Source organism: Dipodomys spectabilis, unplaced genomic scaffold (assembly GCF_019054845.1).
Source record: "Dipodomys spectabilis isolate Male_0828 unplaced genomic scaffold, ASM1905484v1 ptg000241l, whole genome shotgun sequence".
Taxonomy (NCBI): Eukaryota; Metazoa; Chordata; class Mammalia; order Rodentia; family Heteromyidae; genus Dipodomys; species Dipodomys spectabilis.
Genome location: NW_024870918.1, coordinates 2,239,134 through 2,266,471, shown reverse-complemented (window position 1 = coordinate 2,266,471; position 27,338 = coordinate 2,239,134). Strand labels below are relative to the sequence as shown.

The 27,338-nt window shown below is 40.6% G+C and overlaps 1 protein-coding gene across 2 annotated transcripts in view; it reads left to right on the top strand.

Annotated features, from left to right (window-relative positions):
• Vldlr (very low density lipoprotein receptor) overlaps positions 1–24,440 on the top strand; it is a 34,849-nt gene extending 10,409 nt beyond the window's left edge. Inside the window, exons 2-19 of one of the 2 annotated variants that reach the window (XM_042699387.1) lie at positions 5,684–5,803; positions 8,629–8,751; positions 10,060–10,182; positions 11,840–12,211; positions 12,296–12,418; positions 12,513–12,635; positions 13,073–13,192; positions 13,303–13,428; positions 13,909–14,080; positions 14,643–14,861; positions 15,771–15,889; positions 16,684–16,823; positions 17,129–17,270; positions 19,200–19,346; positions 20,238–20,321; positions 20,688–20,768; positions 21,518–21,687; positions 23,431–24,145. In XM_042699387.1, the coding sequence (XP_042555321.1) occupies positions 5,684–5,803; positions 8,629–8,751; positions 10,060–10,182; positions 11,840–12,211; positions 12,296–12,418; positions 12,513–12,635; positions 13,073–13,192; positions 13,303–13,428; positions 13,909–14,080; positions 14,643–14,861; positions 15,771–15,889; positions 16,684–16,823; positions 17,129–17,270; positions 19,200–19,346; positions 20,238–20,321; positions 20,688–20,768; positions 21,518–21,687; positions 23,431–23,466 (2,540 nt within the window). In that variant the 3' untranslated portion in view covers positions 23,467–24,145. Of the gene's footprint in view, positions 1–5,683; positions 5,804–8,628; positions 8,752–10,059; positions 10,183–11,839; positions 12,212–12,295; positions 12,419–12,512; positions 12,636–13,072; positions 13,193–13,302; positions 13,429–13,908; positions 14,081–14,642; positions 14,862–15,770; positions 15,890–16,683; positions 16,824–17,128; positions 17,271–19,199; positions 19,347–20,237; positions 20,322–20,687; positions 20,769–21,517; positions 21,688–23,430 lie in introns of both variants that reach the window. The other variant, XM_042699385.1, reaches the window with a different exon arrangement.
• The last annotated feature ends 2,898 nt before the right edge of the window (positions 24,441–27,338 follow it).

Below are 27,338 nucleotides of genomic sequence, written 5' to 3'. Positions count from 1 at the left end.
TGTTGTTGTTGGTCATGGGGCTTGAACTCTGGGCCTGGGCGCTGTCCCTCAGCTCTTCAGCTCAAGGAGAGCGCTCTACCACTTGAGCCACAATACCACTTCCAGTTTTCAGAGTGGTTTTTATTGGAGATAAGAGTCTCATACTTTTCCTACCTGGGCTGGCTTTGAACGGCGATCCTCAGATCTCAGCCTCCTGAGTAGCTAGGATTACAGGTGTGAGCCACCAGCTATACAATGTTTTGTTTTGTTTTTTTATGGAAACCTGTGTACTATTCTTCCGTATTAACCTGTCTCTTACAGTCAGTGAACAGTCCACATATGACTAGTTGGGTGAGCAAGGCACTTGCTATGTGGGCATCCTAGTTTGATTCCATCTCCTATACAAGTGCTTCTGTAGAAGCAAGTAGTTCCTCGACACTTTGGGGAATTCATTCATTACTCATTTGCGCAGCCATGTAAGTGAGTAGGTAAAAATAATTGCCCATTGCTGACCTAAAGGAGGAAAGCTAGGCAAGTTTAATTTCCCCAGGTAAGAGAACCCTTTTCAAATTCCTCCACCAAACTCCAGTATTCACAAGAAAGTCTTTCTGGCTAAAACAGAGCTGGCACATCTATGACCTTCCCTCTCCTTCCCCCCCCCAGAGTTCCACCTCCCCGTGGGCTTTGGGGAACCCACTAAAAATGCATTTGGCTCCAGCATTTCACCTTTCTGAAGACAGATGCTGAGAGATAGAACGCCTAGTGTCTCTACTCACAAGGTTCCTTTTGAGAGATCTCAGTGGCTTTAACTTAGCCTAAGAATTAAGAGAACCCTGGGTGCAGACAATTTCAAGCTTAGCCTGTTCTCTTTTATACAAACTATAATACTGAACTTGAGATTTAACTTCAGGGATGGAAAGAGACTATGGGTCTGCAATCCTATAATCCCCCCAAAGCTTTGCAAACCAAAAGCTTCTTAACTCATTTGGGGCCTTTAAATTGTGGACCTCTGAACAGCAGCAGTCCTAGTTGAGTGCCAGAGATGAAGAAGTAAAAGAAAAAAATCTTTCTGGATCTTGGAGAGAAAAGCCATGGTGTTCCCAGGTAGGCAGCCGAGATCTCTGCGTATTCAATTTAGTGTCTGAGCTCTTCCCGCGATGCACGAAGCTGAGAATTAAACAGAACTAGGTAAAACACTTTCTGCCTAGTAGCAGCCTCTCCAGACCAAGTGCTTAGGAAACTAGGAGGCAGGACCATAAAGCTTAAGGTCATATTTGCCTATGTTTAGAGGACTCTGTAGAAAGCCAGCTTTCCTCCTGTTCTCTCTCGTCATCTAGACAAGCAGTTGGGAGCAGGGGAGTTATTTTGGTAGCACATCGTATTCCCAGTGCCAAGTATCCCTCCTTCCTAATGAAGTGTTTGTTGCGCATGCCATGATAAACACGGATTTATGACAAGCAGGCAGAAGCATGAATAAAGGAGACACATCTGGAACAAGAAAGGTAGAAATGAGTCTCCTTTTCATCTTAGGAGAGTCCAATGAGCAGGAAAGAATGCTTACGTCAGTTAGGATTCTTTTTTTTTTTAATGCATGGGTGCTGAGTTACTAGGACTTGAATATAACTGATTACTTTTGATAGCTTATATATTACAACCAAATTCAGAGAGCTCCTTTAAAAGATGATAATGAACTAAAAAGCAGAATATCATATGCTAGGTTTTAACCCCAGGCTAACTTCAGTCTGTACAAAATTATAGCTTAAAACCTTTTGGGGGGCCTGGGAATGTGGCTTAGTGTTAGAGTGCTTACCTAGCATGCATGAAGCCCTGGGTTCGATTCCTCAGTACCACACACACACTGAAAAAGCCGAAAACGGTGCTGTGGCTCAAGCGGTAGAGTGCTAACCTTGAGCAAAAGAAGTTCTGGGACAGTTCCCAGACCCTGAGTTCAAGACCCAGAACTGACAAAAAAAAAATCAGTCAAAAATTTATTTGTATGGAAGTTTTTATCCAGGTACCAAACCTTGAAGTGGAAAACTATCTTTTGACATCTTTTAAATTCTTTTCTCATGAGTCCCTGGATCCAATCCCCAGTAACACACGCACGCACGCACACACACACGCACACACACACACACACACACACACACACACACACACACAATAAAGTCCTTATCCAAGTCTGATGTATGGTTACCACTCTGCCTGTGTAGATTTCAATCACATTTAGATCCGACCTTTGGTAACTAAAACCCTTCAAAACTTTTAACTCTCTTTGACCTTCACTGTATCCTAATTGCAACCTTACTTTCCAAGTCTATTTGCATCTCTGGTCTCTGATTGCAATGTGTTCTTCTCCTACTTTTTCAAATAAAGTACTCAGAATAGACTCTTCCTACACCCACAATCCTCAGAGGTGGTAGGGACCTAGAGCAACAACTAGCAGCCATTAGAGAAGGCTGAGAGTATTCTGAGTATATGAAAGCCATGATGGTTGGAGAAGGAGGCAGCCAGGTACTTCACTGGCTTAGCAGTATAAAAACAACCCTTAAGGGAGACTCCCTGTCAACAGTCTCTCTCCTCCTCCAGTTCCCTTTTGTAACTCTCTAGTACCTTATATCCAATAAAATATTTGTAGAATGAATATATATGATAAAATAATGGTAGGACCTGTCATTAAATCATATCGCTCTGTAGCTGGGTCATAGCTTGCTAGACTCTAGAGGAGGGTGGATATAGTATTAAAGGCTTTGTACCTTTACCATAGGAAGGTAACACCACCCACGTAGTCCTTTTGACTTGAATCAACTTTTAACCCCCCTGAGTATCAGCTACCAAGCATAGCATTTCCCCTGAAAGCAGGGAGACATTGATAACAGGGAGACCAGCTACAGCATTGTGCACATAACACAAGCGTTCCAGGCTGTGCTGTCTCTGTTTTATCTGTTCTTCTGCCAGCATGCCCCAGCTGCGAGTACTGAGAGGCAGCAAGAAATCTAAAGCCTTCTGCTGGGACCCCCCCCCCAGTCATCTGCATGCGCTGTATGATTCCTCTGGTTTTCTTGCCTTTTTTTCAAAACAATTAATTTTATCGTTACTATTAATGTGTTGTGCAAAGGGGCTACCATTTCACCAGTCAGGCAATGAGAACATGTCCTTTCCTGGATCATGTCACCCCTTCCTTTACTTTCCCCCCGTTTCTCCCTCCCATCTCTGCCTACAAGTTACACAGGTCATTTCCCACATCGTGTATCATGAATAGCGTGATTGCATTTGTTCACCCTTCTTCCCGCTCTTTCCTCAAGTTTTCTTCAGTGTTGGCTTTCAGGGACCAAATGTGTGCCTTCTATCTGAAAACAATCATGTGCTGCAGAAGCACAGGACTGTGAATCATAGAAAATACCTATACACTAGCTCCCCTATACTAGACAAAAGGCTGAGTGCCCTCCTTTGAGTCTTAGTTTGCATTGCTTTGAGTTTAATATCCAGATGCTGAGCCCAGAACTGAGCTCAGAGAAGCAGGAAATAGGTCTGTGGCTATACTTCACTTTTCTGTTCCTCATTCCCAAATTAGAAGCCAGTTCCCTTTGTTTCCTAACCATACTTGCACCTGCTCTCATCTCGTAAACACATATTTTTCCACTGAGGCCCCAATATCTAAGACAAGGACCCTCTATTTCTATGAAACCATTATTTCCACCCTCTCCTTGCTGCCCTTCTAAATCTTACTTTGCCCATGATAGGAACAGCACTCATGGAAAAAAAAAAAGTACAGATGTGGGCAAGAAATGCAATGAAAGAATTAGGATTTGGCTGTATGATTTGATAGATGACTTAAACAAGAGTGATATCAGAGACAATTGTGATACCCTATGTCTCTGGGCAATCTAGATTCCTGTAAATCTTGGCCTGATTCCCTTCTCCAAAGGTGGCCATTCCTGCCACCATACGCAATTCTCAGGTATGAAACAGGAATTGAGGAATGGGAAGGAAGTTTTCCATCTCCTTAAGCATAGAATCATGCATTGCTCAATAATGGAGATATAGCCTGAGAACTATCTTAGATCGTTTTTTCTTCCTAGGCTCACACCAGAGCATTGTCTTACATAAACCTAGAGGGTCTAGCCTGCTATCTGCCTCTTTGGTATGGGATAGCCTATTTCTCCTAGGCTATAAACCTATGCAACTATAATACAACAGTATCTGTTTCTAAACCTATCAGAAGATAGAAAAAAGCATGGTGAAAATATAGTATAAAAAGTAAAAGAGAAGATGCACCTGTACAGGGCCCGGACTCTGAGTGAAGCTTGCAGAAGTGGAAGTAGCTCTGGCTAGCTCAGTGAGGAGATGTGAAGGAAGAAGACATTACTGCTCACCATGCCGCACGGTCAACTTTGTGAACACTTGTACACATAGGCTACACTAAATTCATGACAAAGATTTTTTTTCTTCAATAATAAACTACCCATAGTTTACTGTTCTTTTAAAGGTGGTTGTAACTGAACCCAGATCCTTGAGCTTGCTAAGAAGAGGTCCTACCATGGTGTTGCATCCTCAGCTCTTACTGTAATTTTCTTGCTTTATAAACTGATTCCCGTACTCTTTCTTAACTCCCACTCCATTCTCCTTTAAAAAGAAGTATTTGGTGGGTATGCTATTTTCATACACATATAGATGTATATATACACATATGTAAGGTACTTTTGATCATATTAATCCCTATGTCACCTTCTTCCCCTCCACTGGTTCTCCCCAAAGCATGTAGTATTTTTTTATAATTAAGTAGTATTTTTTTGAAGTCTAGGTTCTGCAGATGAGCACAACATGATATTTTTATCTCTCTGAGCTTAGTTTCTTACACTGAACATGACGATTTCCAGTTCCATCCATTTTCCTGAAGATGATATAATGTCATGATTCTTTATGGCTGAAAAATACTCCATTGTACGTATGTGCAACATTTTCTTTGTCCATTCATTTGCCATTGGGCATCTAGGCTGACTGGAATCCCTCTGGAAGAACCGAGACTCTTCCTGAGGCAGGTCCTTCCTTTCTTCATTCTTTTCAGAAATAGGGCCTTGGCAGTTTGCTTTGTTTCTGTTTTGCAATAATATATTTCCTTACAATCAGATAATGCCCCACAAACACTCTTCACTGTAAACAAGAACTTTCAAATGTTTTAAAAAGTCTGCAAAACCTGCTCACCATTCACTGTGAATTTGTTTTAGAGGTTTTTCTTTTTCCTTTGCAGTTTTCTTCTCTGTGTCTCTTTTTTAGCTACCTGTTCATGACATTATAGGATCTTTTAGTTCCACTAAAATCTTGTTGGATCACTGTCATATATATGGTCTCTCTTGATAAAAGAAATTATCATGTGACACATGACTACATTTCTTAGCAATTGTGCGACCGTTTCTAGTCACACTCCATTAGCCAGATTTTTTTTTTTTTTTATCATGAGTATGCTTCCCAATGAGCGCAACTGGAAACCTAGCATTTAGCTTTAGTATGTGTCTGGCTAAAAACTCTGTTACTGTAAGTCACTATCTGGGCCCATCAGATCCTAATCCATAGAATGCTGTACACCCCGTGGAGTCAGCAGCTGGCCTTCTATGAGGGTCCTTCTTGCATTTGGAGGAATTTGCATGTCTCATTTATCGCCCTGCCAGCCTTTGCTTCACTAAACATTCCCTCCTGATCCTAGGGAGAAAAGCCAACTGTGATCCCTCCCAATTCCAGTGCATGAATGGCCGCTGTATTACTCTGCTGTGGAAATGCGATGGGGATGAGGACTGTACAGACGGCAGCGATGAAAGGAACTGTGGTAAGTGGCCAGTCTCATAGCCTCCCTTGCCACTCATTTGGATTGGTGTGTTTTCTTCAAATACATGCAGAGCGTCTTATTTTCTGCAACTGTGTTGAGAGTCAGTGAATAAACTCCACTCCAAACAATGGCTTTGCCACAGGCTACAAAGAATCTATGCCTCTGGGTCCAGGTCTAGAGGAATATAATTGAACGTTTGACGTGGACTCGTCAACTTGAATATGGCGAAGATAGAATGGAGTTCCTTTCAAATGATGGAACTTGTTTTATCTTAGATCAGGCAAACCTATGGTCCAGGGAGCTGAGGAAAGGAACGGGAGGACCAGAAATGGAGGCAGAGAGAAGACTGCACAGAAGTAACCATTTAGAAACAGTCTCAAATGAATATGGTCTCTGAAAAGAGAGAAAGCTATGGGCACTATACAATCCCCTAAGGTTTCAGGGAGTGGGTTAGCTCCCTGGCAAAGAAATGCCAAGCTTGCACAGATGAAAGATCAGATAAGGATGCTTTTCTAATTCTCTGCCCACAGTAGTTGCTGATCCTAAAGTATTAGGCAGGGCGGAAGACATTCTTTCCCCCAAAAGAATGGGGATATGGCATTAGACCATTGATCAGTATCTCTCAAAAGATCATTGTGAGAAATGCCTGCGTGTGCAGTCTCCATAATCTCATGTCAAACAGAACAGCTGGGAATTACATGTCAGTATCACACGGAGGTACCGTGAATACATGCTGAAGTTCTACTTTTTGATCCCTTTGTTCCATATTATAAAAATCCCTGAAGCAAGGCTGCAGGTAAATGTTGCTGCTCCCACTATTGTTTGCCTTTCAAAAGATGTTATAGGCATCTTCACCATGGAAACTAGAAATCCAGAAGAAAAATAGAAGTTGCAGGTGGAATGGATGATGGCCATCTTGCCATGTGCTAAGCTCTTTTCTGTGCACCATTACTAAATAAATATGGTGGCATACATTGTCCTATGCTCATTCTCTAAGCAATACCATGGGTGTTTTTATGACAAAGTGCAGTTCAGGAGCTCCTTTAGAAGCATAGTAAGTCCATTCTGAAGTCTCAGGAAAAAAATTTTATCTCCAGGCTCAGGGAACAAGACTAATTTTCCTGTGCTACAGGATTTTTTTTTTCTTATGTGGTGCTGAGGAATTGAACCCAGGGCCTCTGGCATGCAAGGCATGCACTCTACCACTGAGCCACCTTCCCAGCCCCTGTGCTACAGGTTTTTATCACATGATTAACATTAATATTTTCATATCCACCACAAGACATTGAGTTCTTTGCTATATCTGGCTTATCTGTGGAATACAGTTCTCAACAAAGATCTCACTGGAAGGACCTCATCTTTTCGGAATAGTGCCATGAGTGTGATTAGCATTGGACTTGAACTTTCCCAAGCCATTTCTTCTGAGTCTCATAGTTCTACATAATGCTTAATCTCCTGTTTGGTATTCATTTTCCTTTGCTTGCCTTAAAGTTCAGATCAACTGACTTCAAAGTCAGTCAAGTTATTGGTATAAGTGTCCCTCTTTCCTCTGTTCCACACTGAAGATTGAGTAAAACCTATTGTGTTTTTTTTTTCTTAAGTGGTAATCATTCTCTTCCTGTTCTAGAAGTCCTTCATCTAACTCAGCAGAAAGTAGCTTGGGTTATTAAGGATAATCACTAGTTTTTCCTGAAATAGTTTCCTCATAAATACCCTCTGTTGGCCATGTGGAGGGAGGGTTTGGGACAGGAAAAGAGGTAGATGAACAATACAGTGAATTGAGATTATCTGAGGTGTGAAGAAGTAAATGTACACTTGGCCAGAATTAGATGCTGCCTCTCAGGTAGGGAGAGAGAGGAGATAGAGCATCACTCAGAGAAGCCCTGGATGCTGTTTTGAAATACTCAGTATCAAAGGGAAAAACCACTCGCTCATTTAACACCTCCCAATTTTCCTGTCTAACCTTTTGATATGAAACTTGATTATATATTCTATCAGAGCTCTTTTGTTCAACTGTGACAATTAGTAAAGTCAACTTGAGTTTCTATTTCACGGACCACGCATTTCTATCGGTCCAAGTTATATGGAAGTATTAGCTCTCCCTCCTACTGGCCCATTCAATTTCTCTCTATAGCTCAAAGTGTGGTTCAGGTATCCTCTTCATCCTGCCAGTGAATGCTCAGAGTGGAGAGAGATAGACTGACTCTGTAATCATTTGGCCCTATTTATCTTTGCTCAAACTTGGTTAATAGGTCCAATGTTTACATCATCATGAAATTTTCTTCTACATGCTGTTATATGACTATTTCCCTACTTCCTCTCATTGCAACTACTGAAGATGATCACAGATTGAATTAAATGTGCACAACTAACCCTGTAGATTTTTTTTGGTTTTTGTTTTTTTTTTGGGTCCGGTCGTGGGGCCTGAACTCTAGGCCTGGGTGCTGTCCCTTAGCTCTTCAGCTCAAAGCTAGCACTCTACCACTTGAGCCACAGCGTCACTTCTGGCTTTTTTTTCTTTTTTGCTTATGTGGTGCTGAGGAATCGAACCCAGGCCCTCATGCATGCAAGGCAAGCACTCTACCACTGAGCCACCTTCCCAGCCCCCTGTAGATGTTTCTTGACTTGAGTTTCCTCTAAGTCTCTCCCGTGAATATTTTCTCTGGGGATCGGCGGAGGGAGACTTTTTTCCAGAGTTCCTAAGGATGTCAGCAGTTGAGAGTCAACTGATACAGCTTCATAAATAGAAATAAAAACACACAATATGAAGAGTGAGATCTGGGGGAAATGACTTCATCTTTAACCCTGTGAATCAACTTTTGTAGTAAAGAAGACGTGTGCGGAGTCTGACTTCGTTTGCAACAATGGGCAATGTGTTCCGAATCGATGGCAGTGTGACGGTGATCCTGACTGTGAAGATGGTTCTGATGAAAACCCAGAACAGTGCCGTGAGTGTGATTTGTTATGGGCTTGAACTTTTCCAAGCCACTTCTGAGTCTCATACGTTCTACGTAATGCTTAAGCTCCTGTTCAGTATTCATTTTCCTTTGCCTGCCTTAAAGTTCAGATCAGCTGACTTCAAGGTCAGTCAAGTTATAAACAGTCAATCAATCTCCTTTAAAGAAAGTTCTCCCTGTTCGAACAAGACTGACATTCTCTTGGGTAGCTTTACCATTGAACACTTTAAGGTGGAAGCCAGCAGATTTGATTACGAACTCCTTGACTAGGTGCATAGATCTCAAACGTTTTCTAATGACTCTGAGCAGATGGCTTTCTAGTCCTGGAGGTTAAGTCAAGATGCAAGGGTTCTCATTGACCAAGTAGAGGCTTTTAGATATATAGCTTTTCATAGTAGGAACAAAGAGGACTATTACTTAAAGAGTAAGGTGACTAGTAATAGTTTGTGATTTAAAAAAAAATAATCTACATTCACCAGTGCAGGAATCCTAAATAAGAGAAACTAAATAGGTATGTGAATGTTCTTCTCTGAACCTAGGCTGGTTTGAAGGTGTAAAAGGTTTTGAGACCATATAGGGTAATGATTTGGGATCATTTGAATGTCAGGTGAAGAAAGTCTGAGAATTCATTGTAAGGCAGTAGAGGGCTGCTGAAGCTGAAAAAGGAGGACTAACTTGAGCTTTATTTTTAAGAAAAATCGAGCAGGAACTCTCCATTTTCTAGTCAAGAAGTGAGTAGAATAATTATGGTACTAGTTAAAGTAGATCAAAAGCTTGCGAGTTATTGACAGATTTTATGAAGATCCAGCCCCAAGGTTTAGTGGAGGAGGACCTGAGAAACTCAAGAGTTAGTGCATACTCCTGCTTTACAAGATGCAGAGTTCTTCAAGGAGGTCTGAGAAGAAAGTCTGGGAAGGAACCTGGGTGATGGAAGGTTTCATAGGGTGTTAGCCCATCTGGAATTTAATGAAGTCAGGATCAGGTGGCGATGTTTGGTGTAGCAGCAGGCTGGCCCAGACCATGCCAAGTAAAACAAAAGCCAGAAGCAAGTATGCCATGAAAACCTTGAAGGAGTGACATGGCCAGAGTTGTCAGGTGCACTGCCAGGTGGCATTGATTGGCATGGCTTCTAAGGAATGGACCTGGCCCAGGATCCACCCAGGCTCCCACTAATCGATCTACCCAGTGTGCCAAGCCACTGAGTTCCAGATGTCACACTTCCAGGCAGCCCAGGAGCAGCAGCAGCAACTTTGCACTGATCAGTTTTGAGGCTCTTTTGAGATTGTATATCATCAACAGATATGAGAACATGCCGCATAAATGAAATCAGCTGTGGCGCCCGTTCTACTCAGTGTATCCCAGTGTCCTGGAGATGCGATGGTGAAAATGATTGTGACAGTGGAGAAGATGAAGAAAACTGTGGTAAGAAGATCAGTGTGGAGTGGCATATCCCAAAGACCCCTTTCCTCAAAGAAGGGTGGGCTAGGGAAACAACCTTACGCATGAAGATGCAGTTATATTGACTCACTCTTTCAGTGAATTCACTGTCTGCTCCAGACTTGTTCTTCCTAACTGCCCTAAAACTCTTAAAGACTCTGAAGTGGTAATTGACCATCGCTTGATGTTTCCTCTAGGCATATAGAAATAAGAAGGTAAGTTATTCAGGGCAGTTAATTGTAGCAGTCGCTCAGTGAAGCAGCAATTGTGTGAGCTATTGTCTCTGTTATGACAGTAATTCATGAGCCTTTCTCATTTTTGCTCAATAAAACTAGAAAGCGATTAGGACCAGCAAACGCATTCCTGGGTCTTAACTAGATTTGCTTATTAGAATAAATTACTTGAGAATTCTACATTTCTTATCCTCAAGCTAGTTTCTATTACACCCTTTCTAAAAGTTAAACCAGCCTAGAAGCATGAATTAACATGTTCCTCACAAATGCTTAAAGAAAAACCTACCCAACCTCTGTCTCCTGTTGCGTTCCTATCTCTGAAAGCGAGCTCTGTTTCCTAGTCTTTCATGTTTTTGTTCTTGGAAAATCTGCAATAAAACCTTCCATGTTAAAAGTGAGGCCCTGGGAAAATCCCTAGGCTGAACAAACATTGGTTTGAGTGTTCTTTCAAGCTACCGCCCTTTTTATAGGTCCTCTAAAACCACCAGCTCCCAAGCCTGACAAGCCTGGCCTCATACTGCAATAGTGTTCAAGAAAACTCAGGACCTTTACAATTGAAATGCCAGTCTTACGTGTAGAAGTCGCCTCCTGAGGTCAATACCACTGCACCTAGTCCAATGAGTTTGCATGTCCAATATCAGATTTGAACTGTATGTGTTGGTAAGCTCTGGAGCTGCCAAGCATTTCCCTCATCCATCTACATTTTGCTTCCCAAGAGAGTCGTGGTCTCCCTTCCAATTACTGCCAAATCCTGACTTTAATATGTTTGGCAGGAATTTAAGTCAAAGTACAAACTGGCTAATGTTGATGAGTGCTTATCTTATTAGCATACCTGCTGACTAGATTGTGATTCTTGTCCTCGCTATGAATCTTTAAAGTGGTTTCAAACTTGTTCTTCTTGATCCTCACTTAAAGGATCAAAAAAGAAGGAACCATGTATCATGGTATATGGTTTTCTTCTTTTGTGTGCTAGCGTTTTAATGCTTATTACAGTGCATTGTCTGTATGCCTAATGCATGACATTCTCAGATAGTGAGTGATGCGCCTTCAGATGAACTATGTTGACTTAAGTACACAACTCCGTTTCTGCTTTCTGAAAATCCATCCCTTAGAAAAGTTTAAGTTATTGATCACTGTCCCCTTAGGTGCCAATTATAGTTTTCTCAAATTATTTTCTCATCTTCAACTATTATCTGTGTTTGTATTCATAGCACAGCTGTAATTTTCTTTTACACAGCGAGATTATTTCTTCATATTTCAGGAAGAGCTTTGGATATAACACCACTATAGCTTTTGAATTAACCTAGGCCGAAGGTCAATATATTCAACTTGAGGACAAGAATCTGTAAGAGAAAAACAACGGACTCGATGCTGACATACATTCAGTAGGATGTCTTCTCTCTCAACAGGCAACATCACGTGTAACCCTCTGGAGTTCACTTGCTCCAGTGGCCGCTGCATCTCCAAGAACTTCGTGTGCAATGGCCAGGATGACTGCAATGATGGCAGCGACGAGCTCGACTGTGCCCCCCCGACCTGCGGCGCCCACGAGTTCCAGTGCAGTACTTCCTCCTGCATCCCCATCAGCTGGGTATGTGACGATGATGCGGACTGCTCAGACCAGTCAGATGAGTCCCTGGAACAGTGTGGCCGCCAGCCCGTGATACACACCAAGTGCCCAGCCAGCGAAATCCAGTGTGGCTCTGGCGAGTGCATCCACAAGAAATGGCGATGCGATGGGGACCCAGACTGCAAGGATGGTAGCGATGAGGTCAACTGCCGTAAGTAACTTCCCAGTTCCCTCACGCAGACCCACTGCAGACCATGCGACTGGCTTCACCCCATGGTACTTCCTCCCTTCATAGCTTCCCGAACCTGCCGGCCGGATCAATTTGAATGCGAGGATGGTAGCTGCATCCATGGGAGCAGACAGTGTAATGGCATCCGAGATTGCGTCGATGGTTCTGATGAAGTCAACTGCAAAAATGGTGAGCACCTTTCTGCATTGGTTCAGACAAGAGAACTGGCTCTGAGCAGACCCACTAATAGAACCTCTTTTTTTTTTTTTAATGTTTCTGTTAGTCAATCAGTGCTTGGGCCCTGGAAAGTTCAAATGCAGAAGTGGAGAATGTATAGATATCCTCAAAGTATGTAACCAGGAGCAAGACTGCAGAGACTGGAGTGATGAGCCCCTCAAAGAATGTCGTAAGTGGAGGGGATTCTGGAGGACAGAGCTGGGAAGTTTAATTCACCATAGCTAAAGCTGTTTGGACCCTCCTTGATGCCCGGTTAAACACAGAATGAATTAAAATGGCATTGTTGGGCTTGAGAATAAAATTTTATGGCTCAGATCTCCAGGCAGTGACAAACAATTTCATAATTCAGCCTCCTTAAAGATAATTGATTAGCAAGACAGCAACTTGACTAAATACTGCATCACTAACCGGGGACTTGCCAAGGAGATAGGGTTTGCTATTTTCCTCATCTGCCCTGATATCCACACCTATAAAAGGAATGACTTTAAAAGTCATGGGTTTGACAAGGCCAACCAGATAACACAAATTTAATTTAAACGTGCATAACACAAATGGGAATTGGGAATCAGCTGTCAAGTGATTTTCGCCTCATTTTTTAAATTCCAGACGTCAATGAATGCTCAATAAATAACGGTGGATGCTCTCATATCTGCAAAGACCTAGTGATAGGCTATGAATGCGACTGCGCAGCTGGGTTTGAACTGATAGATAAGAAAACCTGTGGAGGTGAGTGGCAGAAGAGAACCTGGCCTCTGGGGGGATTTGTTTTAGGAAAGGGCAGTATACATCTAGTAAGGTCTAGGAATCGGCAAGACTAATTCTAATTTCCCTCCTAGATATTGACGAATGCCAAAATCCAGGAATCTGCAGCCAAATTTGTATCAACTTAAAAGGCGGTTACAAGTGTGAATGTAGTCGTGGCTATCAAATGGATCTTGCCACTGGCGTGTGCAAAGCAGTAGGTAAATGGACTTGGACTGGTGTTGCTCTGGTACCTTTATGAGTAAGTGCTTATAAAAGGTACAGCCAGTAATTGCAACAGTCAAAGTAAATAGAAAATTAAGCAGAACTCAAGAGCAATGCTACTAAACTCCTAGCACCATAAGGACTGATAGAGTAGATCATCTTCCAACACATCTGCTTTGGTCATTCCTTTTGCATACTTACTAGATTTGAATGCTTACTAAGTTTGCTTACTTTCCGCTTCTGAAACTGAGTGCAATTCAAACAAGTCACTTGTTCATCAGCCAGCTTACTTTGGAATGCTGTAACCCCAGGATTGCCTTTCTAAACAGTGACAAGCACTTGCAGCTCTCAGGAGCAAGAACTCTGGGCCAGATTCTACTGAGACAGTCAACAGTGCCTTTACTTTGTTAGTGCTCCTCTATGGAGAGGTGACTTCATTAGAGCAAAACTAAGCCTACCTGACTCATGTCTTGCAGGTAAAGAGCCAAGTCTGATCTTCACCAATCGAAGAGATATCAGGAAGATTGGCTTAGAAAGGAAAGAGTATATCCAACTAGTTGAACAGCTACGGAACACTGTGGCTCTTGATGCTGACATTGCTGCACAGAAACTATTCTGGGCTGATCTAAGTCAAAAGGCCATCTTCAGGTAACTTTTGATTCCATTTCTGGTACTGTGGTATGAGTTACTGCCCCTTGGCCTGGGGAAAGGGTTGGAGGTTTTTCTCCTGCCTCTGCCTCCAAGCTAGCATCTCATTAGCTGCGAGTATTAAAGCTGATGTTGGTTCTTTAGCTATTAAATTACTGTTAGTTGCTAATTAAAAATTAACTGCTGTCTTTGAAGTCAAAGATGGTTACAGCTATAAGATGGTAGCAGATGACATCTTTAATTCCTCCTAATTTCTCTCCTCTCTGTACAGTTAATTGGAAACTATTTGTCGTCATTACATATAAAAATAGTAGTGTGTGTGAATGGTTTCACTTAGAACTTGGCTGGGCTGGTATACACAATCCATATCAATAGCTAGATAACCTGTAGTCCTAATTTAGCATCCGTGAGCAGCCATGGTTGGATTATTTGAGTGGTGAACTACGGTGTGAGGAGAGTCCTTCCTCCATAAAGTCCTTGACCATTTGATAAGCAGCAAGTCCATTGTCTGGGGTCTCACAGTGACAAACTCCTAAATTTCTTGTGACCTATTCTGTTTCAGCGCCTCAATTGATGACAAGGTTGGTAGACATGTTAAAATGATCGACAATGTCTATAATCCTGCAGCCATTGCTGTTGATTGGGTGTACAAGACCATCTACTGGACTGATGCAGCTTCTAAGACTATTTCAGTTGCTACCCTAGATGGAACCAAGAGGAAGTACCTGTTTAACTCTGACTTGAGAGAGCCCGCCTCCATAGCTGTGGACCCGCTGTCTGGGTTTGTTTTCTATCAACTTAGCTTTTTGGATGCTATCTGCATGGGTTAGGGCTTTCCTAACAGAATCCTCTGGTACCAGATGTCAGTAGTGTGATGTTGGGGCAACCTTTGAATGGCTCCCTATGAATCGTAGGCTCTCCCTGTCTGCTTCCTGCATGTCAGACTGTTCGTTGTCCCGGATGAAATACTATTCTGGTTTCATATATCACATATGCCCAAAGCTGTATCTGAACAGTTTCTGTGCAAATGATTTTTCTTTTGCTGCTGTTGTTCTGAACACTTTGCTGGGAATACTAAAATAAAATGAAAGAATGTTGGTAATCACCTTGCCTTAAGTTTCCATCTAACAGTGAAAGTTGTCTGAAAGTTTAATTGAAATAAAGAGAGCTTTCTAGAAATACTTCACTAGGAGATTTCTCTAAATTGCCAGCAAAGTAGTGTGGGTAGCTTATGAAGATGACTCTAACTGTAGCAATCATAGTTGTCACCCACCAATTACCCTTAGAATATAATTAACCAACCCCTCCTATCAAATTTAAAGGATAGCCTTCTTTCACTCCTCTGAAAGCATTTGCCCCTTATAAGGGAAAGGGCTGAAATTTAAGTGTCAGACTGATATAAATGAACACATCTAATAAAGACCCTGAATATTCTTTTTCAGTGGTGCTGAGGAACAAACTCAGCAATTGCTAAACAGGCAATTGGCCACTGATTTATATCTCTACCTTTGTAAATTCTAGGTCTTAATTTTATTTACCCAGGAGGTAGTTCTCACCCTTAAGCATCACCGTATTTGCCTCTAGAACATCAAAGTCGAGTTTTTCCATTCGTTCGTTAAACTTTGGTTTCAAGCAACAACTTTATTCCTTCTAAACAACTCAGGCATATTTCCAATTTCATTCTTCCCAGCTTTGTTTACTGGTCAGACTGGGGTGAACCAGCTAAAATAGAAAAAGCAGGGATGAATGGATTTGATAGACGTCCACTGGTAACCTTGGATATCCAATGGCCTAATGGAATTACACTTGGTATGTATGCTCTTCATCCTTGTCCATTGATCCAACTGTTTTCCTCGTGTTTTATTATCTCCATAGCAAATTCTTCTGATTCCTTCTACAGCAAGGACTTAGATGATAGTAACGAAACAACATAGTGAAATGGTGGCATTAACAAATCACATGAGTTTGTTGTCTCTTTGGCCAACTTTGTGTGAATATTTTGGGCCTTGGGGATTTTCATATAGAATATTCCTAGCATAGATGCCTTAGCATCTCACAAATTACAGGCTTGTGAGAGATTGTTTGGGTTTTTTTGTTTGTTTGTCTTACCCAGATGCAACAACAAAATGGCCCCTGAGTCTAACACTTGCTATAAAATGTAGCATATCTTAAAAATAGTTACTTTGAGAATGTTAGAAACACCATTAGTCCTCGAAAATAAAATATAGATATATATTCTGTATGCTGCTTCACAAGTTTTATGGAATCCTTATTAGGAACCCTGCTAGAGAAGGAGAAACAAGTATGAAACATTAAGTTGCAGAGATATTGTTTATTTATTTAAAATTATTTTGATTAGCAACAATTAGTTGTAGAAAGGAGGTTTATTTTAACATGTGCATTTATGCACTCTGATCACAGACACATCCTCTGTCATTCTTCCTTATCCCTACTCCTCCTTCCCATATATATGTCCCAGGATGGGATAGAATCGTTCTGTCTTTACCTCCAAACTGATTTCCATAGTGGAGTCTACAGATAGTTTAAATGTCAGTCAGAGCAATAATGACTCATCATATAATGTCAATTCTTTTTCTGCCTAGATCTTATAAAAAGCCGGCTTTATTGGCTTGATTCCAAGTTGCACATGCTCTCCAGTGTGGACTTGAATGGCCAAGATCGGAGGATAGTACTAAAATCCCTGGAGTTTCTGGCTCATCCTCTTGCATTAACAATATTTGAGGTAAGATGTGCTTCACAACTGTCTACTGTGGAGTTACTGTATGGAGAAAGAATGGGTAGGGATGCAGAAAGGAAGGACAGAGGAAAACTGGAAAAATGGCTTTTCCCAAAATCCTGGTCCAAAATAGATACAAATTTCTTAAAATACTTCAAGAAACCGGAACATGCTTCACTTACAGTGTCATGTCTAATTACCTGAGCAGCATTTAGTCATTAAGTCCATTAAATGACCAGCAAATAATGATGACTTTAGACACTGACTTGTTTTAATTTTGGCTGTACATGCTAATTGTCACTCTATTTTAGGATCGTGTCTACTGGATAGATGGGGAAAATGAAGCTGTGTATGGCGCCAATAAATTCACTGGATCTGAACTGGCTACTCTAGTCAACAATCTCAATGATGCACAAGACATCATTGTTTATCATGAACTTGTACAACCATCAGGTAGCATCGAGAAGCTGACTTTAATAGCCCTTTTTTTTTCAGTCCTGGGGCTTGAACTCAGGACCTGGGCACTGTCCCTAATATTTCTTGCTCAAGGCTAGCACTTTACCGCTTTGAGCCACAGCGCTACTTCTAGCTTTCTGGTGGTTAATTGGAGATAAGAGTCTCACAGACTTTCCTGTTCAGGCTGGCTTGAACCATGTTCTTAGATCTCAGCCCCCTGAGTAGCTAGGATTATAGGCATGAGCCACTAGTGCCCAACCAAATAGCCAGATTTAGAGGCAGCAGCATGACTCAGAATCTGCCAGGTGTCAGTAGCTTTTTAGCTATTCAGCTTTCTTTAGGATGGAACTTTTGCCCTCTTGAACCTACTCCAAATATTTCACCATTGAAGCTTGGTTTTTCATTTCTGCTGCCTTAGCAAAATGGCATCAGAACATCAAATCTTAACTTCCTTTCAACTGTCACTGTCAGAGCTTTTATTTCTATTTCTTCCAGTATCTCTGGCCCTCAGTTCCTCTTGCTAAGCCTGTTACATCGGCTTCCATAGTAGCTTTAGTGCCACAAATATTCCCTACAATTAGTTTTCTAGGGTTGACATAGCAAAGGGCCATGACATGTGTGCCTTAAACAATAGAGATTTATTGTCTCACAATTCTGGAGGCGAAAAGTACAAAATCAAGGTTGGCAAGGTTAGTTCCTTCTGAGGACCATGAAATAAGAATCTGTCCCAGCCTTCTCCTTGGCTTGTAGAGAACCACCTTCTCATCTGTTTCTTGTCTCTGTTTGCAACTTCTGTCTCTCTTTGTCTCTATTTGTCCCTCTCTGTTTCTATCTATCTATCTATCTATCTATCTATCTATCTATCTATCTATCTATCTATCTATCTATCTTATCTATCTGTCTGTCTCTCTATCTCATATCTCTATCTGTCTATATAGCCAAAGATATACAGGTGAATAGACTTGTGTTCAAATTTCCTCTTCTAAGAACACCAATCATTTGGATTAGGGCCTATTTTAATGACCTCATTTTAACTTATCTCTATGAAGACTCCATCTCCAAACAAGATCATTCTCTGAGATATTGGTGTCATTAGCACTTCAGCCAATGAATTTTGTGCACAATTTAACTCATAATGCTTGCCTTCCTGCATGACGTATCTGGGAGACAGGATTGTGTGTCTCTACAAATGCATTTGGTCATAGTTTGTCTTGCTCAATATGCTCATCTGGTTTAACTCCAGGAAATCCTCACCCCTCCATGTAGTCGAGACCTCTACTATTTTGTAGCAGTAAGCTATGGTAAAGCCAAGAAAGCATGATTGTTCTCCTTCTGAACCATCATTTTGACACTTGGATGAACAGTGAGAGATAGTCCTGGTTCCTCAATTCCCTTCCTCATCTTCTTCCCTGGCGCCTGTCTGTTGAAAACAAATTTCTTTTCTACTTACTTTGAGGTTTTTGTTTTTTGTTTTTGCTTTTATTCAGAGAAGTATCTTTGAATCTGATATCCTTCCAGCATGCTGCTGGTACCTTAATACCTCTTCTTCATTGATGTTGGTTTCACTTGAAGATCTGACAGAGTAGCCAAGTTTAGGCTCCCTAGAATCAAAAGGCTTTTTATATAAGCCAGACACTGGCGACTCATGCCTGTAATCCTAGCTACTCTGGAGGCTGAGATCTGAGGATCACAGTTCAAAGACAGCTCAAGCAGGAAAGTCCATGAGACTCTTATCTCCAATAAACTACTCAGAAAAAGCTGGGAGTGGCTTTGTAGCTCAAGTGGTAGAGCACTAGCCTTGAGCAAAAGGAGCTCAGGAACAGTGCCCAAGATTAGAGTTCAAGCCCCAGAACCAGGGTTAAAAAAGGTTCCATATATAATCTGCATTAACATGCCTACTTTAACCAATCTTTTTGTTCTGACTAGGTAAAAATTGGTGTGAAGAAGACATGGAGAATGGAGGATGCGAATACCTCTGCCTGCCAGCACCACAGATTAATGATCACTCTCCAAAATATACCTGTTCCTGTCCCAATGGGTACAATCTAGAAGAAAATGGGAGAGAGTGCCAAAGTAAGACTTGTTTTTTTTTGCATTCCAACCACAAACAAGACTAATGACAGTCAGTAGAAGATACTAGATATAAAAAACTAGCCTGGGTTTTAGAAATTCTATTTCAGCTAACTCTGGAAATAGATTTCAGAACATATTGGTGCATTTGGTGCTTGTGGTCGCATGCCAGGTGTTCCTGTCAATACTTCAGAACTGACTTGCAACCCATTTTAACATAGGTGATTAAAGTGTCATTGTGCCTCATACTAATTTATAATTAAGCCCTATAATAGCACTGAGCTAGCCAACTTGCAGGTAATTAAATAAAAGTTAACATTTCCCTCTATTGAGCATAGACTGATTGTATGCTTACAGAAGGCCATGTTTGCAAGAAACATCAAGGCCTTGGTGGGGGAACTCAGCTTTAAATCCATATTTAAACCAAACCTGCATTTGAATCTTCTCTTCTTAGCTTTTTTTTTATTCAGTGGGAAAATAAACTTGCTTCTTGTAAACAAGGAACTCTTCTGGTGAGGCTTTTATTAGCTTAACTCTAGGTCATGACAGACTCGCTCAATTTACAGAGAGTGCAATTGCCAGCCATCTGGTATGGTGCATAGAACGTCTTGAGAATATTTCTTGTAACTTGTAGGAGAGCCTGGAAAATTGTTGAGAAGGATTAAGTGTGGCTACACCTTTAGGGTTGCCAAATTTCACATGCTGACTTCTCTGTCTGAACTTTCCTGTGTTTAACTGCGATTTCTTTCCATTTGAAGCATCCAATACCTGGGCAACAGTGGTTTGTCTGCTTCACCTGGTGTTAAAATAACCCTTTGCATGGCTTGTCTGAACTAAACAGCTAGACATTCAAGAACCTGGGCAATAACCAGGTTCTTGGTTTTTATGATCCAGGTACTACAACTACTGTGGCTTACGGTGAGACTAAAGATACCAACACAACAGAAATTCCAGCAACTAGTGGACTAGTTCCTGGAGGTATTGGTTTCAGTACTGCAAACTTAATCTCCACTAACAGCCACAATTTTATAGCATAAACAATTAATGAAACCTTTAACTACTAGTTCTGCCCTGATTGGTAACTTACATGTAAACCCCAAGGGTTTAGATTTTATATCCTACGTTGATCTGATTTACTAAAGTTTCTGTTACAAAACTGGTAGTGAAATGGCTATGAGAATGTGTCATTCATACACCTCCATGGGAGTGGCTCCTGGTATACAATGGTAGGAGATACTGAAGATTGATATTGGATGCAAAGATGTAAGACTCTCTGCCTGATGAATAGCTAGTGTTAAGACTGAGTTGATTCATTCTAAACTGATTCCTTTTATTCCCTCATAGGAATCAACGTAACCACAGCAGTCTCAGAAGTTAGTGTTCCCCCAAAAGGGTCTTCTGCAGCCTGGGCCATCCTGCCTCTGTGTAAGTAAATGCCTCTCACATGTGGATGGACATCAGATGGACATATCTAGTTGATCCATAACCACCTTTCCATCTTACATATTGTCAGAGCATTCTTGACAGTGAATTACGTTCACTCCCTCATTCACGTGATACACTAAGCACGGATATTTTCTCTTCAGCAGTTCCCTTACTTAACATGGAAAAAGGCAATGGTTTATGTGTATTAATTGCAATAGATGCTAAATACTTTCTCCTTTAGAACTATTAGCCAGACTCAACCCGTTTTTACTAACATGCTTCTGTTCTTTTCCCCCTGGGAAATGAGTGTAGTGTTCCTTGAAGAGGAGAGACACAAATGTTTGCATGTTTTCTACAGGACCTGGAGAGGGTATATGAAAAGGAGTCTGGAATTCTTCAAACCCAGGGACAGTGGTTTCTAAGGTCCTTGTCAGACATAGAAATTCTAAAAGCACTTTGTATTAATGGTGTATGTGTCCTAAACTACTGAAGTCTTGGCTTAACACAAAATACCAGAACCACCTACATAGCACTCAACCTAGTGCTGGGGTTCAGAATACTATACCTTCCCATATGGATGTGGCTAGCTAGGTTGGCTTTAATGCAACAATAGAACCAGTGAGTGAGCTAAGCTTCCTTCCGGGTCTATATTCTATCTTCTGTTTTGAGTTGTGGATTCCTAACACATTACTTTCGTGTATGTTATGTAACTCGACCCAACTTACTCAGTCACTCTCTGGCTTTTCCAGTGCTGTTAGTGATGGCGGCAGTAGGTGGCTACCTGATGTGGCGAAACTGGCAACACAAGAACATGAAAAGCATGAACTTTGACAATCCTGTGTACTTGAAGACAACCGAAGAGGACCTCTCCATAGACATTGGTAGACACAGTGCTTCTGTAGGACACACATACCCAGCAGTAAGTCAGCCTTATGTCTTTATAGACCATGGCAGTAGGGTGAGACTTTTTGAAAAGGAGATAAGTAACTCAATCTATACTTATTTGAGCTAGTGAGAGCTATTCGGATCATGGAGTCACCAAACACTTTATCAGCTGCCTGGATATTAGATATCCAGCCTGTCAGGACATATGTCAGTCAGTTCATAAGCACCTCACCCACATAAGGATGGCAAGTAGTATTTAACATCATCACTGTACTATCTGAAATAGTTTGGATTGTATAAACAATATATAAATAGCAAACTATAAATGATCGTAACACAAGTAGCTTCATTTCGAACTGTTAACTCTCTCCCCTACTGGATACCTAAAAGTATTGTATTGGGGAGTCAACTGAAGGTCGATGTTTTTGGTAAGATTTACTTAGCCAAAAGTACTAAGTGCTTTACTTGGAAAAGGACCAAGGCCTACCCAACCCAGTATAATTAGCTTTCCTTTCAACAGGTATTTGTTCTTTATTTGAACTCCAAATCTATATTTGGCCTCCCAGGCTGAGAAAAATCCAAGTTGAGGTTTGGGGCTTTTTTTAACCTTACAAATTCTCTGGTTAAAAGTAGAATGGTGTTAGTTCACGGCACTCCAAGGTTAATGATCCTTAAAGTAGAACAGATAAAATCAGTCATGGAATTTTCACTGTACCAAGTAAGTCCAGGTTACATATTCCTTATTCAAACTACTTGGGACCAGAAGTCCCAGATTTTGGATTGGGGGGGGGGGATTATATAGTATTTGCATATGCATAATGAGGTGTATTGTTCAAGACTAAACACAAATTTATTTATATTCTATGCACATCTTACTCAGAGAGTCTGGAAGTAATTGTATACTATCATTTTAACATGCATTTGTTCTGACTATAACCTAAATGTGGGGTTAAGGTGTGAAAATTTTTACTCATAGTGTCATTTTGTTGATGCTCATACAATTGTGATATTTCAGAATTCAGATTAAGGAGGTGAGCTCCAGTTAAATGCATTGAATACTGAAACTTAACAATGTTTTGTATCTGATTTCCCATTTGAACACGTTGGATCTTTGAATAGCCTAATCCAACACAAAGTCCATTTTATTCATTTATTTTTAAGTTAAATTTTATTGTCAAGGTAATGTACAGAGGGATTACTATCTGACATACATCAGATAGTGAGTACATTTCTTGTCGAACTTATTACCCCCCTCATTTTTCTCCCACTTTCCTTCCCCCCATCCCTCCCAAGTTGTACAGATCATTTCCAATATAGTGTTTTGTGAGAATCACTGTTGCATTGGTTCACCCTTTGTCCTTTGCCTCACCATTTTGTTTTTCCCCTTCCCTTCCCTAATTCAGATAAACATATAAACAATACCCAGGGTGCCAAAATCAAATACAGTGACAATAGGGAATAACCATAGGGGAAAAAACACAAAAGAAATAAGAAATCACATAGTATACTAAAAACAAAAACAAAAAAACCTCTTGTTTCCATGTTTTGGAGTTCTTTTCACTTAGCAACATTTTATATGGTCATATGTACATCTGCTAGGACTATCCTAGACATATACTAATTATTACAACTGGGGAAAACCATGGAACCTATGTTTCTTTGGGTCTGCTTACTTCACTTAACATGATTTTTTTCCAAGTGCAAAATCCATTTTAGAGACTAGAGTCGCCAGTAAGTGATCACCCCAACTCATTCTAATTTATTTTCTTTTCCACAGATATCAGTTGTCAGCACAGATGATGATCTAGCTTGACCCCAGAGACAAGTCTTGCCCTTTGAGGTCTAAATCAATAATACCCCAGTTCGGAATGGTAACCGAGCCAGCGCTGAAGTCTTTCTTCCTCCCATTTGGAAGAACGTCAAGATATATTTGCGTGGATCAAGCTTGTGTACTTGACCGTTTTTTTTTTATATTACTTTTGTAAATATTCTTGTCCGCATTCTACTTCAGCTTTGGATGTGGTTACCAAGAATGTGTAATCCTTGAACTTTTAGACAGTATTGCCACCTCTGGCCAAAAATGCACTTTCCCTAGAAAGCCATATTCCAGCAATGAAAATTGTGCTATAATGTACACCACTTGTACATATCTGTATAGGCCCCCTGTAAATACCCCCAGAGAACAATCACTATTCTTAAGCACTTTGAAAATATTTCTATGTAAATTATTGTAAACTTTTTTCAATGGTTGGGACAATGGCAATAGGATAAAACGGGTTACTAAGAAAAAATTGCCAAAAAAATTTGTAAACTAATTTTGTACGTATGAATGAAACCCTTAACCTCAGTGGAGGTTTGCAAAGACTGAGTGTTCAAACTACTGTACATTTTTTTTTCAAGTGCTAAAAAAAAAATTAAACCAAGCAGCTGAACCACGGTTTGTGCTTGTTTCTACAAGATAAACTGCCAAGATGAGCTGAGTAAAGTCAAGTGTTCTGACTAAATGTGTCAACTACAGCAAATGATATTGGATAGCTAAGTCTGTAATCAGGATAGTTTCTTTTCCAGCCAAGTACTGAGTAAAGGATGAGGTACCATTTAGCATTTGTTCTACAAATTTGCAAAAGAAGCTGCCTTCATCTTTACCCAGAATTCTTATGGCTTACTATGATTCCTTGTCTCATTTATTTCCTGATCTAGAAATATGTGCTAAGATTTCTATGAATTTTCGTACTTCATACTTAAGTCTGTGTTCCGTGATTATACATAGGTCAAAGAAAAGTGCCTTCTCTTTTCTTATTATTACTATTATTATTATATTTAAGCAGTTGTACAATAGATTGCTATTTAACAAAGCAGTTTATGAATACTTGCATCTTGATCAATGTCACCTCTTTCAACATTCTCACCCATCCCTCCCAATCTCTCCCAACTCTCTTCATCCATCACTTTTCTTAATTGTGTAGGATATACATGAATTATTGACTGCATCACTCCTCCATCTCATCTTCATTTGTCTACCCTCTATCCCTTGACAGGACAAGTGCCTTCTAAGGCAGGGGGAAGGGCTTTCCTCTTATAAAATTCTAGACTAACTTAGCAAGAAGGTGAACGAGGATTGAAAAATATAGCCAGGGGTTGGTGGCTCACACCTATAATTCTGGATACCCAGGAGGCTGAGGATAACCAGCCTGAGCAGACAAATTCATGAGTCTTAGCTCAAATTAATCAGCAAAAAGCTGGAAACTTGGGGTATAGCTCAAGTGATAGAATTCCAGCCTTGAGTGAAAATTCCAAAAAAAAACAAAAAAAATAGCGCAGGGCATTGAGTTCAAGTTCCAGTACTGGCACTAAACAAAAGGTTTATTCATCATTGAATAAACTTAGATGGCGTTTCTCAGTGTTGCTTGCAGAATCTCTGCACCTGGAATCAGCTGGGAAAATGATAGATGTGCAGATCATAGCCGTGACTCTAGACTTACTGATTGAGAAATCCTGTGGGTAGGGTCTAGAAATCTGAAGTTTCCAGATGCCCTGTAGGTGATACTGGCACAACTAACCCAAAGCGTGTAAAACATTGTTCTAATGTGACTTCACGAAGCATCTTAAGTGTAATGTCTTCAAAAACGATCAGCCTCACTGGATGAGGAGGAAAGATTCCTTCTATGGGTAATTTTGGAAATTTTAGGATGAAAAAGAGATAAAGAATTTAAGTAGAAGAAAAAAAAGTGGCCTGGGGCTGGCCAGGATTTCCTTAAACATATCAAGAAGCCTGGAAGCCAAGGAAGATGGCAGACTTGAACACTGAGAGGATGCTACAAGTCCAACATGAGGTAGCCAGTCGGCTGGAGGGTTTTGTGATGCTTCTGAGATGGCATGACTAATCAAGCAGCAAGAGGTTGAACAAGAAGATGTTTCAGGAGGCCGAATGGACTGGTAGTAACTGAAGCATATTTCACTGGTGTATGAGATATAATGCAATGAACATCTTGCTTCTTTGGCTTAAGCAGAAAGATCCTTAATTGCAGAATAAGGGTCAGTTGGTTCCATTCTCACAGACACTCTGATATGATCTTGGTCAAATGGATGAAAGACAAAGGATGGGTTTGGACCTTGTTTTGTGTGAGGCATGGCAGAGGTCAAGCATGCAGAAGGAAAAGGCTGTTGTTGTGAAGGTAGGACTAGCTGCTGTCCACTTGTTTCCTACTCTACAAATAGCCACCCTAATGAACAAGTGAACCTACTGAACGTGGTCTATTGACAGGAAGTTACCATTTGGTAAGTAGATTAGTGTTGACCACATCTCAACTTGAAAGTCCCTTTGTTTGGTACTTTGACTCCGCTATAATACAAAAAAAGCGCTGATGTTTTTTTTTTTTTTTTTTAAGTAATATAGAATTCTCCTTAGCTTAAAGATACCAATGTTTCCCCTATCATAAGGATTTACAGCATCTATCAACTAAAAAGTTCAAACTTAGGTTTGCAAATACAATAAAGCATCCACCATCTTTAAGATTCCAAATCCTAGTGTAAACTTTCAGGCTCTACATTTGAATATCTAATCCTTAAAAAAGGCATCTCATTTTTCAACTGTATCCTCCTCTAGAAAAATGTAAAATATACAGCTTATTATACCAATGAGGTACAAACTCATTGGGAAAAATGAAGTAGCCAATATTTCTATTGAGATTAGAATAATTTCATCGCTGGACCACTAGTCAATTCAGCATGTCAAAATAGTTCAGAAACTATTCATATGGCCTTTATCAGTCAAACAAGAACTTAAAGAATCCTATGCGAAATTTGTTGGCATACGTTTGCTGTGTCTAAAGTTTAATGTAGAAGAACAACATTGATTAAGAGGTCAAATAGGAAGCTTATCAAACACCAACAGAATATTTGGAGTAAAAAGAGCCTGTTATATGAGGCAGCTGAAAATGTGACCTCTAAGCTTTTAAGGATAGATGAATCAACAGCCCTGTGGTTTCTAATAAAAACATCCAGCCAAGTCTGTGGTCCAAATGCTTAAGTAGCCTTTGCAAGCTATAAGCTATTTGGCAAGAAGTAATCCTAGTTGATCGCTGGCTCCCTTAACACATTCTTAGAACTATTTTAAAGCCTTGGTGCCATTTCTAAGCCTTCAAGTCTTAATGAACATAAGGCTTTTTGTTTTGCTTGTGTGAATTGGCTCTTCAGAATTGTTCTATTTTTTATGGAGGCCTCAACTTTGGCACTTCCTTTGTTCCTTATACCACTGGAAGCCAAAAATCCTTCCCAAAAGTAAGAAGGTCCAACAATGGGACATGTGGAGGGATAATTCTTCTGTTATGAACACTAAAAGTCAAGATCAACTAAAGTATAGCTTTTAACTGTCTTCATCCTGAACCAAAAGAATATAAATGGGGTTCTCACTTCCACTATGTGGTCTAACTAAAAGGATTTTTTATTTTTTGGGGTCAGTCATGGAGCCTGAACTCTGGGCCTGGGCGCTGTCCCTCAGCTCTTCAGCTCAAGGCAAGCACTCTACCACTTGAGCCACAGTGCCACTTCTGGCTTTTTCTGTTTATGTGGTGCTGAGGAATCAAACCCAGGGACTTATGCATGCTAGGCAAGCACTCTACCACTGAGCCACCTTCCCAGCCCTGTTTCTTCCTTTTTCTGTCTTTCTTCTTTTTTCTTTTCAGT